Source organism: Anabrus simplex, chromosome 1 (genome assembly GCF_040414725.1).
Source record: "Anabrus simplex isolate iqAnaSimp1 chromosome 1, ASM4041472v1, whole genome shotgun sequence".
NCBI classification, from domain to species: Eukaryota; Metazoa; Arthropoda; class Insecta; order Orthoptera; family Tettigoniidae; genus Anabrus; species Anabrus simplex.
Window position 1 is genome coordinate 17,621,919 of NC_090265.1, and position 15,862 is coordinate 17,637,780.

Genomic DNA, 15,862 nt, shown 5'->3' on the forward strand with positions numbered 1-15,862 from the left:
AGCAACTTATAAATTATAACGGATGAAAAACAACATAAGCTCTAACCTCAATATTATATATCATGTACTTTACTAGCGCAAGTGGTAAAATACAACAATACCAATAAGAAATTTGGTCCTATCCTATTAGATTAATATTTTATATTTTAACGGCCTGTCATGTCAGATCATATTTTATACATATAGTATAGATTATAATAATTTTATTGTACTGATGTCAACAAATATAGACCTAATGCACAAAAATGGACACATAAGGTACCATATAACAAGTGTTTCTAGTCAAAAAGGTATCATTTTAACAAGCTTTTTCATGTTTGTTTCCAATTGGACTTACATATAAAAGTGAAATACCTCAAACATTTAAAAAGTGCAAACAGTCCTACTGACATTTTACAAAAACAGATACAATGAAGTGAGATACCTAAAGCAATAAAATATTTTTAAGACTTCATAATAGACTCACAATTAATAATGTGTATATAAAAATTTTACTTTATGTTCTGTTCTGTAATGTGACGTTAAGGTTCAAACCAATTAGTGCCATTCAAACCAAAGATAGACACATTCTTTTATAAGCAATTTTAAATGTTTAATCAATATGAAACAACTATACTGAATGTAACATCCTAAACAATGATTGAGAACAAATGTAAGATCTCCTCAATGTTTATCAACCTAGACATAGTGTGGTCACGTGCCACACACATACAAATACTTTCTCACTAACAACCTAACAACTTTCACATTTAATTTAATTGAACTAGTCTTACCAGATACAATCTTTTACATGTGATGTTTTTATAAATATTTCATTGTGTGTCAACTGAGGATGATCCCATAGGGATTGAAACCGGTATTGAATGATTTTACCACTTTAGAGTAAATAAAATAATGTATTGATAAGGTGGAGACTTCTCAATTTTCCTTATATTATAGTACCAATCAATACAGAAATGAGGATAATAGATTATGATTCTATAAAACCATCTATGTTATCTATCTTCAACTGTTGTTATGCAAGATACTTGGGTTTTCAACTATTAGATGTCTCTACCACAGGTTTAATTGCTCCATCTTTCGGGGTAAACTATAATTATTCCATAAAGAAATTTGTAATTTTGAGGTGTGTCAACCTGGTTCTTAGGTTTTTTTTAATGTATCAAAGTTGTTTACACTTCTCTTGCTTCCTTCTTCAATAGCTATCAACCAGTCAGAAATTTGTAAATATTTCTGCTAGCCAATTCAAATTGGGAGTGTGTACAGGAATCCTGCCTATCTGTAAAGAGTTCTGGAAAATTCCCCTCAAAATACTATAAATGCTGGGTGCTTTAGGGCTGTATTATCATTTTCATCGCTCCAGTTTAGTGAGTGCGGCATGTTCTTTGGGGGCAGGGGCTGTGGTCAGCGTTCGGAAGGTCCAGCAACTCAAAGCAATGGCAGAATTTTCATAACATGTCATAGCTCCGGCAGATAGCTTGAGGGAAAGGTTTCAAGCCTCTTTATTTGATGTAAATTTCTAAACCTGCTGGTTTAAATGTAAAATTTTTGGCCAGTCTGAGGACTTGGTTCTATTCCCTACTGGGAAATATGTAATGTAAGAAGGTAACAAAGAGTGATTACACTCTGCTGATTCCCATTCAACTTGGTATGGGGTGACTAAAGTTTTCTAATCATCTAAATTTCTAAACTCTCTTTTGGAATTAATGTTTCTCATTTAGTCACCCCGGCATAGAATAGACTCAGCCTCTGTATCTTTGGGCCATAAGCCCACTTAGGGTTTTAAGATATTCTATAAGGAGTGCAAGGGTTTTGCCTCCCAGCCTTTTGTTCATAGCCAATCATTTTAAACCTTTTCTTTTTATATTAAGGCAATTTACTATGGGTACTCATTGCCCCTGTTTATATGCTACTTGTTTACCGACCAGTGTGTAACAAATTGTTGAGCGATAAATAAGCCCTCATTAGGGCAACGATGTGTAAATACGTTAATTAAGAACAACCTACAGGAAGTGCGCTATTAAAAACTGATGCATCTGTAAGGCTGGACTATGATATAGTTGGAGCCTAGACTCCCTTGTTTCTGTGGAAATTAGTATTTGTAATTCTCTCAATCTGTACCTGATTTTTTGGGGGACTTCTAAGTCATTGTTGTTGGAGCTGATGAGCTTGTTATAATATTGTTATGGTTTAGTCAGATCTTCTATTTATCAGATTTAATATATATATAAAAAAAAGGAAAGAAATAAAATTTTGAAATTTGTGTTAACTTATTCTCTAAATCATTAAAAGTTTAAAACTTCATTTTGTTCTGTATTGAACTGAGATTACACTGTTAAAATTTGAATGAAGGTTCCACCTTTCAATACTAAATACTTAGTATTGAATAGGTGGACTTAGTATTGAATAGGTGGAACCTTCATTCAAATTTTAACAGTGTAAACTTATGCTCTGGTTAATTCCTTGTTCACCCATTCACTCCAGCAGCTTCTTACACCTCTGTAAGCCATGAAATTTCCAGAACATTTATGATTACCAGTATACATCATGTACCTTATTCTTTATGGTAAGTCTTCATGGTGGAGCTCAGTAACATCGGTGAATCTTAACCTTCATCCGATCGCGCTGCCTGGCGTCACGTTCGCACTCGCACGGACAGCGATTTGGCCACCCAATGCTTTTTACCATCTTCATGAATTTTTCTCCAGTTCGCCCACATCATTTCAAAATAATTAGAACTGCAACTCTAACAAAACTTCACAAGTTCATTTTTTAAAACAAAAAATCTTGATTAAGTACTTTACAGAAATATTTATTACATAAATGACAGAATTCTTCAAAATAAATTCAGTTCTCCTTACCTTATGGTTACTAAAATGGTTACACATTTTCAGTCCTTCGATTTTATTTCACCCAGAAGGAAATATATATTTACAGAAAAAAGTAAAGAGGGGTTAACATCTATGTATTTGCCTCTTTATTTTTTTACATTTTTCCAAGGAAAAATTTAGTGATATGTATGATACAAAATAGTAACACAACTTGGGAACTGCTACTTCTCCTTCTTCCTTCCCCATTTTCTTTAGAATTCGACAAATGTCTTGAGGATTGCTGTATTGTTAAGCCCTGAATGAAAGAGTAGGTAACTGACAGTTAGTGTTTTCTAGCAAAAGAAGAAAAGCCATATTTCAGCAAAAATCTTAACACGGAAAATCTTTATGCCACACTACTGTATCTAAAGATGAAAATAATTCCAAAGTACTAGCAAAAATAAGTAAATATCTACTTACATCTTCTGTTGAGAGCTGGAAAGATAGTTGTCGCTTGCGCTTGCAAGACGGCAGATTAGCCGTCACCATCAGCTTTCGGGCTGTACAGAGATGGTGGGAAGGTATGGATGGGCTGAAATTGAGCGCCAACTAGCTATCAAATGACTAACTAACGAATACCTGTTCCTCCAAGGCCTCTCTGAACTCTCTGGCAGGAAATGTGCGGCAAAATGCAAAGAGGTAGCCAATTTGACATCAGTGCGAGTGGATGCAGGTTAATAATGTAGGAAGTCTAATGCTGTAACAATAGTTTCAGGATATTTAATTTTCATTAGCTGTAAACAAAGGCCGTGCGGGAATAGAACACAAATGGTCTTCGCATTGTTTGTAAAAGCTCTTACGGATTTGAGATGAGGAAAATGCTATGGTCTTTTGTGCAAGCTTGTATTATGATGAATGAAGGTTACCAATCTTGTTTTTGTTGTTGTTGTTGTTATAGTCAATGGGAAAGAGAGGTGGAACGAGCCGAGAAGAAAGGGAAGAAACCTTCCCTCGGAACTGCTCTTCTTCATACTTATGCATGGGAGTTCAGCAAGCGTGGCATCCTGCTCCTGGCCAATGACCTCATTGTCAGGTATGTTACCTCGTGTTACTAACAGGGAGTGCCAACTAGGTCGGTCTAATCACTAGATTGCGTGCCAAAAGCGTGGATTCAATTCCAAAGCTCTCTTCAGTGTTCATATGGTGATTTCTCCATTGGACGGAGACGTTAAGCCTTGAACAGACCCCTTCCTGCTATCATACAGTATATGACATCATTCATTTCATCTCATTAACTCCTCTGATGAGGTTCACATGTGATCATAAAAACTCTCTGCAGAGATTCATCTCACTTCATACCCAATCCTGTACACCAACAGGACATAGATACATACCCTATTTACTCACGTAATTCATCCCCCCCCCCTCCCTTTTTACTTTTTTCAATCTAAAAAATGGGGAGGGAAAGTTATGCAAATCTAAATTAAAAATGGAAATGAGGAAAGAACATAATTACCTTACTTAAGTTACAAAATTTATTTATCCCTAAAATAGTACAAAATAATAAAAAATATGTATAACACAATTTTATTACAAATTCAAAGACAACAATACATTCCCTAGCAATAATTATACAGAAATCATCGTCTTTTAATGTCACATGAGAATTTGGTCGAGATAGGGGCCAGATACCTCAAATAAATTAGAATACTGTACTGTATTAGGGTAAAATCTGTAAAATTGCCTACACTAATATGTATTTTTTTTTTTTTCAAAGAAATAGACTTACCGTGTCATTCATTGTCGCTTTCTTCTGAAGTCATCTGTGATGAATCACTCGGTTTTTGGTCCCCAAAATTATATTGTTTTCTTGGTACACTGTAATTGTTCTTTCTGCTTCCACCAGTAATGCACGTGTGATGGTGCTATGGAAAATTCACGAGATGCAGCACGATTGCTGTTATTTTTGGCTAAATCTATTACAGACAATTTAAATTGTGCATCGTAAGTACTGTTTTTCTCCCCCATCACATCAATAACAAACACTTCACACAACAATTCACATGTAAGAACACTGCTGAAAGCAATTACTGTACGTGTGCGAGTTACAGCTGATAACAAGGGCGAGTTATGGCTAGCAGCCACGGGCGTGTTCTGACCCCGGGCGCTGGAGAATGTTTAGTACACTTCCTCCTCTCCTAGCATGGGAAACATGAACTGGAATTTCCAAACTAGTTCCCGATTTCCATACATCTGCATGAATCGCGAAGACGAGATAAGTCCATGGTTCGCAACTAATGGAAACCGTAGGTAAAATGGGAGGGGGGGGATAATATGCATTTTTCCCCCCCCCCTGAATTTTCATTCTAAAAATCAGGGAGGGAAAATTGTGTGAGTAAATATGGTACATACATATCAAATACTTTGGTCATGGAAATGTTAGTTTTGATACTGTTTTTTCAAGTTATCACAGAAACCATGAATGTATTTGCAGATGTAAATATACTGTGTTTATTTTTGACTCAGGTTAAGTCAGCCCCTCCTCCTGGGCCAGCTCCTGGCATACTTCAAGCCGTCCAGTACCATGGAGAGGAGTGATGCTCTCGTCTATGCTGGGGGTATTGTCGTATTCATGGCTTTGGGTGCGATGCTATACAACCACTATGTCGTGGCCTCGTTCCACACGGGAATTAGGATACGAGCAGCCTGCTGTTCTCTCATTTACAGGAAGGTAAGATGGAACTTGCTGCTGAACACCATAGCGAAGGATTTCCTTTGGGGTCCTCTGTAGGACTAAGTCGGACATTGGTAATTTAAGAGAAATCTAACCTTAACGTTAGGCCAGTTCAAGTTAGATGTTCTTCTTTGGTGTGCAATTGTTAGGATCAGAAACCCCAAGCTCAGCAATCTGTCTACGCAGTAGATATTAAGTGCAAGAAATGTGTCACCGCTGCACATCAGGCGACAGGTAGCTGATCTGAGTTTCCTCCATGGGTTCTTAAAATGGCATTTTCACTCGGAACACATTGTCTCACTCTTCTCTCTCTGTGTTCCTTCCCGCTCCACCAGAATCAAAGACCTTCTCCTTACTCAGCACTCAATACTTCAACGATCTTTCGTAAACTGTCTTCCAACTCTCTTTAACAATATTAGTAGGAGACAAGAGCTTGATATAGCATCATATAAAAGTTTATAAAAAAGGGGTGTAAATAATCCCTTAAGGGTAAGTTGATGTGTAGTGGTTATACCGCCATCTTGACCCCCGACAGCTTGGCTATGAACATGGACATTCTCATGGTTTTTGATTTGGACAGTTGTTAGCAGGCTGTGTACCTGATCTTGTTATCTTTTGTTATGTTTGTTATACTATATTTTATCATGAAAGTTATCAGTCTGTTGACAGTACAAGTGAAATCTGCTCATTGTTGCTGTATCTTGTGCTTCGTGAATAAATACATACATAAATGAATATATTTTTCAAAACTTTACATTGCACTGACACAGACGGGTCTTATGGCGATTATGGAACAAGAAAGAGCTAGAAGTGGGAAGGAAGTAACCGTGGCCCCAGCACTTGCCTGGTGTGGAAATGGTAGACCATCTTCAGGGCTGCCGACGGTGGGGTTTGAACCCACTATCTCCCGAATGCACGCTCCTAACTCACTCGGTTTCCTCTTAAATAGCATGGAAATGGCTCACATGCTTTACGTTATATATAGCGTAACTAGTCCTCGGTACAGTGATTAAATAAATGATTCATTTGCTTTGTTAACATGGATGTTGTTTGGGCTGGGGTCTATCTGGAATTTGCATCATCATTTTAGCGTAGACACTGTAAGTGCTCTCTGTTTGGTACACACCTCCATTACAGATGCCATTTTGAAGGCTAGTTATAGCGCTGCCACGTATCGGAAATTAATGAAACTCTACAAGCCGAAGCGGGAGTATTCAGAGATGTCCCAAACAAGATTCCAATTTTTTAAAACTGAAATTGGCCGAGAAATAAAATGTGTTGCGTTATATATTGAATGCCCTTTGTATTATGATGTGGAGATCGTCCTTGTCCTGAGTTTTCTGGTTTGTCCTTGCTTCCTCTTGCCACCCTGGCCTGTTATTATCTTTATGATATATATATTGCTTTTCATTGTTCCTATCTTTTTGTACATACTCTAAAATTGGAGTTTGTGATAGTCATTGTAAAATGCTGGTCAATTATAAAATTAGGATCTCATCCTTATTTTATTGCTTAATTGTTAAAACATAGGACATGTTTCGTTCAAATTTTGAACATCTTCAGCTATAAACTTTCTTACAAGGTTAAACCGGTAACATTATTCTAGAACTTACACTTATTGTTTACTGTTAACAAACTTAACCATAATAAACTATAAAAATAGCTGAAGATGTTCAAAATTTGAACGAAACATGTCCTGTGTTTTAACAATTAAGCAATAAAATGAGGATGAGATCCTAATTTTATAATTGCTTTTAATGTATTGAATAGGTGGAAATCAAAGTGTTATTGTCTGGCTCCCTGGCTAAATGGTTAGCGTGCTGGCCTTTGGTCACAGGAGTCCTGGGTTCGATTCCTGGCAGGGTTGGGAATTTTAACCATAATTGGTTAATTTTGCTGACACGGGAGCTGGGTGTATGTGTCGTCTTCATTGTCATTTCATCCTCATCATGACGCGCAGGTCGCCTAAGGGCATCAAATCAAAAGACCTGCATCTGGCGAGCCGAACTTGTCCTCGGACACTCCCGGCACTTAAAGCCATACGCCATTTCATTTCAAAGTGTTATTGTTCTCCTTTAACAGAGTTTCAATGCGGAAAAATGAGGATGGTCTCTTGCAATTAGTTGATCTCCAATGAAACAAGAGATTGAGATTTTTCTGTGTTTTCTGTATTCTCCACAGTCTTTGAGGCTTAGTCAGACCGCTTTGGGGGAGACGGCTGCAGGGCAGGTTGTTAACCTCCTTTCCAATGATGTCAGCAGATTTGAGATTGTTACTTTCTTAATGCACTACATGTGGACTTCTCCAATCCTCACCATCATCGTGGCTTACCTCATGTGGGCGGAGATTGGCTGGCCCTGCTTTATGGGCTTGCTTGCAGTCTTTGTGGTGGTTCCTTTGCAAGGTAGGAGGAACATTTCTGTCTTCATTGTTAACATGTTTGGCACCAGTGCAGAGTTTTGGACAATATGCTGTTGAAGGTCAGTTATGTTATCTGTGTAAGTTACACTGGCACTACTTAAAGAGGGAACTACATGGCATATTCCAGAGGTGCCAACTATTACTGATTAGCCGTAATTATTACAGGGTTTCTCCTCACTAATGCGGTATTACGGTAAAAGGGTAAATATTTATGAGAAAGCAACATTATCTCAAAAAAACAAATCTCTGGGAAAAATGAATCATTTCACATATTACGTTCAATCCTCCTCGTTTCATTGCTTGTGAGTAGGCAACGATACTTCAATCATCACTTCCTTTGGCTACCCATGAGCGTTGTGTTATTCATTGTGAATGAAGGGGCTCTACTCTGCTCCTTTCCACTATAAAATGTAATGTTGTATAAGTACAGTATTAAGTGTACCTCACAGTATCTCTCCCACAGAAAGAGTTTTTCATACTAATAGGAAAGAAGCAGAACTCCAGGCCTACATTAAGCATGTCTACACCGGAATCGCTTATTGTTCAGAAGGCGAAATGTCATCACAGTGGGAAAGATGCTTCAATAAAACCCACATTGAAAAGCAGCTGCTGGTTCCAAAAATAAACCATACAGAATGTTTTATGACAGAACTGAATGCTAATGTGAAAATTTTATTGTGTAGTATGATATACTTCAGACTTTATTGCTGTCGGAAAGGGGAAAGTGGGTGTCTTTATCGAGAAGGGATGAGGATGATTTGGATACGATATGACTCGAAAATTTTCTGAGGGGAGGTGTGGATTACTGAAAAGCCACTTCAAAGGTTGGCACCTCTGCATATTTCAGCTATTTATTTCTACTGTGTGTCACCATATGGCACCACAGTATTCTTCTAGTCATTGACTGGTCAGTGGTGGGCTGTGTGTAGTAGGCTTCAGCAGAGTGGCTGAATACAGATATGACACATAAGTAATGGTGTAGTACAGTAAAAAATAAATAAATATTACATTATGTACAATAGAGGGGACAGCAATGAGAACAGAAAAAAGGAATATGAAGGAAATGAGCTAGGTTAAGTTAAGGAAGTATCTATTATTAAAGGAGGCTTACAAAGAAAAAACGTCCAAGTTCCTGTTAGAAGATAAAGAGTTAAGGAGGATTGGACTTCGGATAAATAAAGTTCTTTGAACAAGAGAGAGGCAGGAATATGGAATACGAAGGGGTGGATTTATCCTGGTTTTGCGAGTTGGAGCATTCAGGGAAAAGAAGAACGCAGGTTCAGGAGAATTAAATAAACCGCTAACAGCGTTATATAGGAATCTTAACGTTGGCTACTTTCCTGCGAGTAGACAACGGGCGAAGGTTTAACTTATCCATTATATGATTGCTGCTCAAGTTTCGAAATCAGATACGCTGGCTCAAACAGTCGCACAGAAGAGTGACTGCACACGGTCAATGTGATTCAGATTTGTGGGTGAAGAGATAGACCAAATGGGAGTCGCGGATTCAATAATCGGTAGTGTACCGGAGGTGCACCTGCTCCGTGCATTTAAATTAAGCACCTTTTAGAAGGCCATCTGCAACTTGTACTTTAAACTGGGTGGTAGAAGTAGTTTGAACGTTTTTCGACAGAGGTCTCTACTGTCAACCTAGGTACTCCCTCTGATGAGAGGATGGACAATTAAATTTCAAGAGAAATTTTGTAGTCAATAGTTGGTAAAACGGAATCATTTGTAAATCGTTTTTGGTGTTCTAAAGTTATCAACACTTCTGTCTCTTCCCGCCAACTTAATATTGTAGCCAATAGGGAATTTTGTACATTTATTTAATTCACTAATGAGAAAATTTTGATATTTATTTGATTGTCCAATTGGAATTGGGGGTGTGTCAGGGCTTCAGCCCGCAGAAATCTGGAACATACCTCTCCGCTATAAAAGCTGGGACATTTCGGGCCATGTTGTCTTGCAATCGCTCCAGTCAAGAGGTTTAGAGTGTGTTCGTAGCGGAGGCAGGGGAAGGGCTGCCTCGTCCACGGCGGGAGGTCCACCAGCTGAAAGTAATGGCAGACTCCGTGTAATCATGTAATGGTCTCTGAAAGATAGTTCGAGGGGAAGTTTTAAAATTCTTTCGTAATGTAACTTCTCTTTCTCAATGTAAATTCTCAAACACTTAAACTAACTTAGGTAATAGAGAGTGGTAACCCTCGTGTATTCCCTTTCATTTTCATGTTGTGCTGACTATGATTTTGTAATCTTTAATTTTGTAAATTAAAACTTTCTCTCCATCTAATCACCTCCGTAGCCTCCGTAACTCCGGGCCTTAAGCCCACATGCAAGTGTTTGCCTCCTAACATTTTGATTTTCTGCCAGTAACTTTAACCTTTTCTTTTTTAACTAAGGCCAGACAGAATGGGCACTTATTGCCCCTGTTTAAGTTCATGGTTATCATTTTATTTTTCTATGTAATTTTGACTGTTGAGCAGATAAGACAGTAAAATGTGGATTGTGCCTTAAAGAAGGCCTGGAACTGGTAAATTTTGGAGAATAGTCTCCTAGCGAGTAATTGTGTGGAGCAAGTCACTCCTTCTGCTGCTGTAAATTTTTGAGCTCAGTCTCCTCGAGTATTTATTGAAGAGAGCAGTGGTGCTCTTGTTAAAATTGTAACTGGGAAGCTTCAAGCTCAGGTTGTTAAATCATGTTCTAGACTTTTCTTATACTATTTCTTGAGCTCACGAGCTAGACCTTGTACCTGATTATTTGGTATTTGCTTAGCAAAGTGTAAAGTTTGAAAAGACCAGGGAAAAAATCTAAGAAGGAAATATAATCACAAATTTTAAAGTTTTAAATTGCTATTTAATTTTTTCCCTGTCCATCCATTCATGCCCGCACCTTCTTTCACCTCTGTCCACCACGGTATCCCCGCAACAGGTAAGGTGCAAGATACATAGTAGGCTCTGAGGGCGTGGATATTGGTGATGTCAGAAAATCTATACAACAAACCAAAAAGTGCATATTTAGTCAAGTTACTGGATTTTGTTAGCTTTCTAGTAAAATTTTTAGCCTTAAATCTATTAAGAGTCTCTTAGAGTTAGCTGTGAGGAATTCATACTCATTGTAATGATGCTGTGAATTGGTTGACTTGAAAATCTCGTACACTGCTTTCATCTTCTCTTGAATGTAGTTCAGTTCTGATGATTCTAACCTGCCTACCAATGTTCCCTCTTTCTCAACTTTCCTTGTCACATTACAGGCTTTGTTATAGTGAATTTTGAAAATCTCATGAAATGCATCCCACGTATTATTAACATTATTGTCTATAAAGATCGGAATCCACTTTCCTGTCTGAAGATTTTCTTTTAAGTAATTAATGTTGAGGACACTTATATACTGATATGTGTGTTTATTTCTGTTCCTATGCTGGACTGACATTTTATAAGATATATCTATTGACTGACCACTGTGATCAGAAATACGGCAGTCTATAACCTTAGCATGGTAAGAATTTGAATCTATGTTTGTTATAATATGATCGATTCTTGTTTTTGAGGTTGGTGTAATTAGAGCTTGTTGGACACTATTTATTTTATTTTATTTTATTTTATTTTATTTTATTTTATTTTATTTTATTTTATTTTATTTTTATTTATTTTATTTTATTTTATTTTTATTTATTATTTAATTTATTTCATTTCATTTCATTTCATTTCATTTCATTTCATTTTGGGTGGACTTGGAAGGAAGGAGTTGACCAAACTTTGCTACATTTTGTTAATGCTACTCTTTTGTCGGAAATCACCAAGAACAAATCAAGCTCTTCTCTTTGGATTTTGTCTAGTTCTCATATCAAGTAATCCTAGCGCTGCAACCATGCTCTAATTGACGTCTTACTAGAGACTTATACGCCCTCTTCTGTACATCCATACTACATCTTCTAAATACCCTCATAACCATGTGAAGAAATCTATAACCTTTATTTACTACGTTGTTGATGTGGTTACCCCTTACATTAACACATAGGTTCCCATGAGGAACTTTCAGCCCCATCAGTGTATCAGGATGGTTGGGTTAACAACAGTCACTAGGGAATTATACATGCTGAATGCCATGATGTCACTGAACTGGCGGGGTCCATCGGTACCAACAGCAAACGCCTCTTTATAGCAGTCAATACCTTTCATGGTTAACTGGTCTTTTAGCCCATATTTAACCTTAATGTATGATGAGTTTATTAGAACATTGCCCATGATGGTCTTCTAGGCTAATTCTGTGTTCTCTGTAAAAGGCACCAAGTTATGTACCAATTCGTACAACAGTTATAATTTCCTGTTTTAAATGAGTCTGTTTGTTTTCAGCGTATACCGGCAAGTTGTCTGCAGTGTATCGAAACAGGACTGCTTTCAAAACAGACAAGCGAATAAGACTGACGGACGAGATTGTTTCTGGTATACAAGTGATCAAGATGTATGCGTGGGAGAAGCCCTTCTCCAAGCTGATTTTTCTTGCCAGAAGGTACAGTACTCCACTTAGTGTAATTCTTTTTACTTCTGATTTTGCTTGCTGTGCTGAGACTGTAACACTGTTACCAGATACGACATTATGTAAGAGAGAAGGAGTACCGTCAGTGGTGGAGACTTCCTCACAAAGATAAAGGCATAGAGTTGTTCAGCGACGATATCCTTGCAAATAAATGGATACGAGATCATCGCGGACTTTCCTGCTCCGAACGGTGAGATGCCTTCGAGATGACTGCTGCTATTTCCGCTGTGGGCTCCCTGCTGGGAGGTCCCAGAACAATATCCTCTGCCACCGGTGTGGAACAGAGCACGAAACCCTTTACATGTTCTGTACGTAGAAGTTCTGTGTAACAGTCGACACCATCAAGTTTGGAGTATAGTGGCAGAAGGTATGAGGGCAGAAGGCTTCCTGGTTCAAGAAGAGGTGCATGGAGCAACGGTTACAGCAGCGCTTTGATCTCAATGGTTCTGAAATTGATGCATAATTGGACGTCTGTTAAGGAAAAAGATGTAAAAGGAACTGCTTACCTACCTTACATACATAACACGACAGATCGTATTGCTAAAATCTTGCGTAGGTTCCATGTACAAACTGTTTCTAGAACATCAATTAAGATTAGGAAACTCCTGCGACCAACTAAGAATAGTTTGCCTGAATTGCAACAACCTGGTATCTACAGAGTTCCGTGTACTTGTGGCAAGGTTTATATTGGGCAGACTTCGAGAACGGTATGTACTCACATCAAAGAACATACCAGGTGTATCAGACTCAACCAACCTGATAAATGCCTTAACACCTGGTCATGATGTCTTGTTCCAAGAAGTGGATGTTCTTGCCCATGTAAAGCAATATCACCCAAGAATTATCAGGGAGGCCGTTGAAATACGTAAACACCCAGATAATTTCAACCGTGATACAGGCTACAACCTCAGTGAATCATGGCTACCTATTATCAGAACCATTAGAGATTGATGTTTTACTGTTGCCATTCATTGTCTCTAACATGGGGCCAAAATGGCGTCCCTTTTACATCTTAGGGGACCATTTTAAGTTCCTTGTTGCTTTCTCCTTGCAACCTTCAATGCGTAGTTTCATTTCTCTGTTGTCTCCTGATGAAGAAAGGCAAGTTTCCTTTTGAAACGCATAGAGTGTGTGTATAATTAATTACATGGCATAAGCCCAAAATGTACTTTATAAATAATAATAATTTCTTGTGGCTATTTCTAGCTGGGTGGAGCCCTTGTAAGGCAGACCCTCCGATGAGTTTGGCGGGCATCAGACATGTGTAGGTGACTGCGAGTTATTGTGGTGGAGGATAGTGTCGTATGTGCATTGCAGGGATGTTGGGGACAACACAAAAACCCAGTCCCTGAGCCAAGGGAATTAACCATTTTAGGTTAAAATCTCCGACCCGGCTGGGAATCAAATCCAGGACCCCTGTGACCAAAGGCCAACATGCTAACCATTCAGCCATTGAATCAGTTACTTTTTATGTTTTGGATGAATCAGATCTAATTAAGAAAATAAATTGTCTATATAACACCCTTGTGATTGAGTTGGAAGTAAACAAAAGGCTCCTCAGCCCTCACATTGATAATGAAGGGACAAAAGTACCTTGGTATTGCTAGGGTGAAGAACTATGATGAAAAATTCCCCCTTTTTTTCCCTTTAGTTTTCTTCTAGTATTATCTCTTTTTTTGTTTATAATCTTTATTCTCCCTCTTTGTTGGGGTGCCCCTGGATTCACATCAAAAGAATGATTTAGTATGCCTTCATATCTCATTAAAAGTTTGTAGACCAAGTGAGTCGATTAGCGTTCAGGAGATAGTGGGATTGAAGCCCTGAAGATGGTTTTCCATTTTCACACCAGGCAAATGCTAGGGCTAATTAAGGCTTCGGCCGCTTCCTTCTCTTTCCTCTCCCATCATTGTCATTAGACCTAACTGTGTCGGTGCAATGTAAAGCAAATAAAAAAAAAAGAAACTTCATAGTTAAAATAGTTCATAGAGTTGAACAGATGTTCTGGAAATGAACTAGAATTTGGCAGATCTTCATAAACCATAATGTTGAGCTATCCTCCAGAAATCGCAGGATTTTTTATGGTGTTCGAAATTTTCTCATTGCTAGGGTAAGCCATGTTTATAACAACTTTTGGAATACAGTAGAACCTCGATAATTCAAAATCAGTTAATTCAAAATCTTGCCTAATTTGAAGCAGCTGTCTTTCCTGGAAACATGAGGTATGGTTTTGCATGTTATTTAAATCGTTTCATTCGAAATACGGATAATTCGTAATTTGAAGAACAATGTCAGTCCCATTACCGAAATTCAGACCATTAATTCGAAACTTCCTTTACATTTTGAAAAAAAAAAAAAGTAGTATTTTGCAGAGTAGAGTAATTTAAATTCAAAATTTCTCCGTGTCAGGAAAGAACGCGCCTTCTGGAACGTGCAGGGGTAACTTTGCACACTTTCACCTACTTCGGCATGTCTACAGTGTGCTTCATATCTACTATGTTCGAGCGGAATCGTAATTATTTTGTATCCGGCGTTTAAGGAACGCCACAATATCACGTAGCAGGCAGTGTGCAGAGAGGTAGAATCCGCGAACACTGGCGATGCCAAGAGTTGGCGGTAAAGCGTGGCTTATAGCCCATAATCAATTCGTACGCACCAAACAATATTGTCAATGCCGATGAAACTGCATTGTATGTTTGTTTTATTTTTTTTAATGCTGAGACCAAATGGACTTACGGTTGTTAAGGAGAGAATTGCCAGTCGGGAAATGTACTGTGTTACTATGCAGTGCACATGGAAGCGAGAGGCCTCCTTCCCCCATTATAGGAAAGTTCGAAAAGCTACCATGTTTTAAGGGCATCAGGCACTTTCCATGCCAGTACAAGGCATCTAAAAATGCAACAAACAGTACAGTAATCCAAAAGATAAAGCATTTGCACAGGGGAGCCAGCATAATTTTTCCTCGTCTTTGAATCGTGTTCTTCTTCCTTTCGTTGCGTGAGGTTATATTTTCCCATTGTTTTATACAAGTGCTTTATTTGAATAATGTAAATGCACCTTGTTGGATACATTTCTGAAATAGTGTTTTCCATGGCATTTGAAAAGCTTAAACTGAGAATCAAGGTGATTGCATGCATTAATGAGTCTTAGAAGTGCCATGGCAGGAAATCGCACAAGTATAGTCACTTAGAGGTAGAGCTTCCACGGTGTGTAGAATTATTTAGTTTATTTTCCGGGTTGAACCATGTTGTTGTTATCTATACATTAGTACAGTTTGCCGACGCTTTGAATACATTGCAGTATTCCTTTTCAATGTGACTGAAATACCCCTACTCAATCCGAGGTAGTCAGTCTCCCAGGCAGC

At 38.1% G+C, this 15,862-nt stretch overlaps 1 protein-coding gene across 1 annotated transcript in view; it reads left to right on the top strand.

Moving 5' to 3' along the window:
- LOC136858052 (probable multidrug resistance-associated protein lethal(2)03659) overlaps positions 1 to 15,862 on the top strand; it is a 327,592-nt gene that overhangs the window by 54,835 nt on the left and 256,895 nt on the right. Inside the window, exons 3-6 of the mRNA XM_068229848.1 lie at positions 3,769 to 3,903; positions 5,337 to 5,541; positions 7,726 to 7,948; positions 12,318 to 12,474. Of these exons, the coding sequence (XP_068085949.1) occupies positions 3,769 to 3,903; positions 5,337 to 5,541; positions 7,726 to 7,948; positions 12,318 to 12,474 (720 nt within the window). The remainder of the gene's footprint in view (positions 1 to 3,768; positions 3,904 to 5,336; positions 5,542 to 7,725; positions 7,949 to 12,317; positions 12,475 to 15,862) is intronic.